Source organism: Hyaena hyaena, unplaced genomic scaffold, assembly GCF_003009895.1.
Source record: "Hyaena hyaena isolate Hyena2069 unplaced genomic scaffold, ASM300989v1 scaffold_4, whole genome shotgun sequence".
NCBI lineage: Eukaryota > Metazoa > Chordata > Mammalia > Carnivora > Hyaenidae > Hyaena > Hyaena hyaena.
Genome location: NW_024080636.1, coordinates 8,673,719 through 8,677,303, shown reverse-complemented (window position 1 = coordinate 8,677,303; position 3,585 = coordinate 8,673,719). Strand labels below are relative to the sequence as shown.

The following is a 3,585-nucleotide window of genomic DNA, read 5'->3' as shown; positions in this document are numbered from 1 at the left end:
CACACGTGGAACAGCACGGATGCCTCGCCCTGTATGCTTCTGCCCCAGTGGCCTGAGCGAGGGCCGTCTCCTCCTCCTCCCACCTCTGACTAAGCATCCCTGGGAACAGACACCCGGAGGTCCCCTTGGGGCCACCCCCTTGGGGCCACCCCGGCTCCCCGTCCCCTCCCAGAGACCCCCAGTAGCACGGCCTACTGCTCTCTGGGGGGTGGGGGGCGAGAATGGGGTGGCAAGGAGGCCCAGGAAAGAGCCTAGGTTCCTGCCATGCTGCTGTCTCCACACAGGAAACGAGGAGGGCGCTGCCCAGGCCCCTTTCCCCAAACCTCCCCCTACAGCCTCCCTGCCCCATGAACACAAAATAATTTATATACAAAACAATTTAATTGAAATACCTGTATAAAAAATATGATCTCCAGACATCTCACTTTTGAACTGAAAGAAACCCTGTCCGCAATGCCTACCCGCACCCGGACCACAGAGACACAGCTGCTACAATAAATTAAAGGCTTGAGACTCTGTCCCCCCACCCCCCCCAACCTCCAGAGCCAACAAGCGGACTGTACAAGGTCAATAATTTAACCCCCACCCCCACCCCCCACGCCCAAGGAGCAGAGCCACGAGGTGGTGGGGTCACCCTCTCCCCTTAAATTAGCCGCTGTACAAGTCCATCTTCGGACAGACACAGGATCAGGACCTGGGGTCCACACACACAGCCACCCCCCCCAACCCCGCCCCGGGGACCGAAGAAGGCGGGGGTGGGGGGTGAGGGGGGGTGCCGGGAGGAGGGAACGGCCGCAAATAAATTAAACAATAAATAGCCCTCCTCAGGGTCAGACCATAAATAGACGTGCGCGCGCACAGGCGGCGGAGGCCCCAACGTTGCATTGCTAGTGCACAGATGTGCCCAGACGAACACCGACAAACAGGTGGGCGCCGGAGGGGGGGCACCAGAGGCCCCGTGCCCACCCCTCCCCGTGAGCTGAGGCCACAGGACATGCTCCTGGTCCAACACAGTCCAACAGGCCTGCCTCCCGGAGCAGCACAGGAGAGGGACGGCCTCAGGGCCCCGCACCTGCCCAGGCCAGGCCGGACCGGACCCCACCTGGACCGGAGCGTCTTTGGACAGACAGAGCTTGAGAAGCCCAAGTCCCGCGAGAGCAGCGTTCGGAAAGGCACTCAAAGCGAAGGAAAACAGCCCGGTGCCAAAGGCAAAGGTCACCAGGAGTCAGGGGTCACGGCCCGCGCACGAAGCCGACAGCCCGGGTGGGGTGGGTCCCTCCGGCTCCGCAAGCCCGGCCCGGACCCCTCCTCACAAGCTCTCGCTGCTGGAGGTGGTGCTGGCCCCGTCGTCCGCGTCCAGCGCGCGCAGCCGCAGGTCGCAGCTCTCCGCGGGGCCCCCCTCCGCCCCCAGCATCCAGGGGTGTGCGGAGATCTGGTCCAGCGACGGCCGCTCCGAGGGCCGCAGGGACAGACACCACTGGATGAGCTGCTGGCACTCTGCGCAGAAGAGGGAAGCCGGTCAGGGAGGGCCGAGCGCCCGCGCCCCGGGGCTCCCCCCGCTCCCGGCACCCGGCACGCACCTGGGGAGACCCTCCTCCGGAAGAAGAGGCGGCCTCGCAGAATCTCCTCGTCCTGCTCGAAGGGAATGTCCCCGCACACCATGTCGTAGAGCAGCACGCCCAGGGACCACACCGTGGCCGAGCGCCCGTGGTAACGGTGGTAGCGGATCCACTCCGGGGGGCTGTACACCCGGGTCCCTGAGGAAGGCACGCGGGTTAGGACGTCCACGGGGGGGGGGGGCGCCCCACCAAATGAGACCCTGAGCGCTACTGAATCCCCTCCGCGGCCTCGAAACCCTGCGCCGTCATCACCCTGGAAAAACCCGGCGGCGGCGAGGCCTCCCCAGCCGGCCCGCCCGGGGAGGGCGGGTCACATGAGCGAGGGCTCGGGTTTCACAACAAACAGATGTGAGCGAGGCCCCGGAGGCGGGCGGGGCGGGCGGCCCGGCTTCCCCGCTCCGCAATGCGGGGATTTCGGCGGCGCCGCCCCCGCGCAGGGGAGGCCCGGGCCCTCCCGCCGCGCCCCGCCCCCCGCGCGCGCGGCCGCCAACAGTCGCCGGGCCCCGCGGGCGTCCCCGCCGGCCGCTCACCGTCGAAGTCGGTGTAGACCGTGTCCTTGAGCAGCGCGCCCGAGCCGAAGTCGATGAGCTTCAGCTCGCCCGTGCGCAGGTCCACCAGCAGGTTCTCGTCCTTGATGTCGCGGTGCACGACCCCGCAGCCGTGGCAGTGGCGCACGGCGGCCAGCACCTGGGCGAAGAAGCGCCGCGCCAGGGGCTCGTCCAGGGCTCCGCGCTCCGTGATGAAGTCGAAGAGGTCCTGGGCCGGCTCGGGCCGCTCGAGCACCAGCAGGAAGCCGTCGGGCCGCTCAAACCAGTCCAGCAGGCGGATGACGCCGCGCGCGCCGCCCGCCGCGCCCACCTTGCGCAGCAGCACCACCTCCAGGGGCACGGCCGCGCCGCCCTGCGGGACCCGGCGGTCAGCGCGCCCCGCGCCCCGGCGGCCCCGGCCCCCGCCCGCCCCGAGGCGCCGCCCGCACTTACGATGCTGCCCCACTCGGTCACCCGCTCCTTCACCACGTGCTTCACGGCAACCTGGGGGGACACGGGGGGACGCGAGCGGTCAGGGCCGGCGGACACGAGACGACGCGCGCGGTGGGGAAGGAACCCGGGTCCGCCCGGCCGCCCGACTCACCGGGAGTCCGTCGGCTATACGGCTGCCCGCGTAGACTGTTCCGAAGCCGCCGCTGCCCAGCACGGCGCCCACCTGGTACACCTTCTCGAAGCTCTCCTTGTCCGCCTTGACTGTGGGGACCGAGCGCGGGCGGGGTTGGTGCGGCTCGGCGCGCCCCGGCCCCCCTCCCGCGGCCCGGGCGCCCCAGCCCCCCCCCCCCCCGGCTGCAGGATCTTCACCGGGAGGTGGTCCACGCCGCCCGGCCCGCACAGGTGCGCCAGGGAGCCGAACTTGGAGAGCAGCATCGCGGGCGGCAGCCGGGCGCGGGCCCGCGGCCCCCGGGCTCTCCGCCGCCTCTCACCCGGCCCGGCTCCCCGCGCGGCCGCAGCCGTGAGAGGGCGGCCTCCCGGCGCCGCGCAGAGACCCGAGCCTCGGACGGAGGCGGCCGCGGCGTTGAGGCGGGAAGCGCAGGGACCCGCTCGGGCGAGGCAGTCCGCGCGGCGCAGGGGCCCCGGGCCGAGCCGCGCGTGGACCGCGTGCGCGCGCAGCAGCCAGCGGCTCACACGCCCCGGCCTTCTCGCCCCGGGGTTTTGGGCCGCGGAGACCGTATCCCTCCGCGGGGGCGGGGCGGCCGGAACCCCGCCCCCTTCCGCCGCCGCCTGCGACCCGGGGTCGCCCCCGGGGGCGCGCGCGGGCAGCCGAGGCGACGGCCTGGCCGGGCCGGGCGCCGCCACCCGGGGTCGGCGAGGGCCGGTGGGCGAGGGGTGTGCGGCGACCCGCCCGGAACTAGCTCGCTCTAGTGGAGACGCGGAGGCGCACAGCGTGGCGTGGCGGTACACGTCACCCCGCGCGCGCG

At 71.4% G+C, this 3,585-nt stretch overlaps 1 protein-coding gene across 1 annotated transcript; it reads right to left on the bottom strand.

The window, feature by feature from the left end:
• Window positions 1-362: 362 nt before the first annotated feature.
• Window positions 363-3,309, bottom strand: PIM3 (Pim-3 proto-oncogene, serine/threonine kinase). The gene is made up of 6 exons (XM_039235221.1): window positions 2,953-3,309; window positions 2,751-2,863; window positions 2,600-2,650; window positions 2,150-2,519; window positions 1,581-1,757; window positions 363-1,497 (listed from the first exon to the last, which is right to left on the bottom strand). Exons 1-6 carry the CDS (start codon window positions 3,032-3,034, stop codon window positions 1,310-1,312), a joined length of 981 nt encoding a protein of 326 aa, XP_039091152.1. The 5' UTR covers window positions 3,035-3,309; the 3' UTR covers window positions 363-1,309.
• Between the last annotated feature and the right edge of the window lie 276 nt (window positions 3,310-3,585).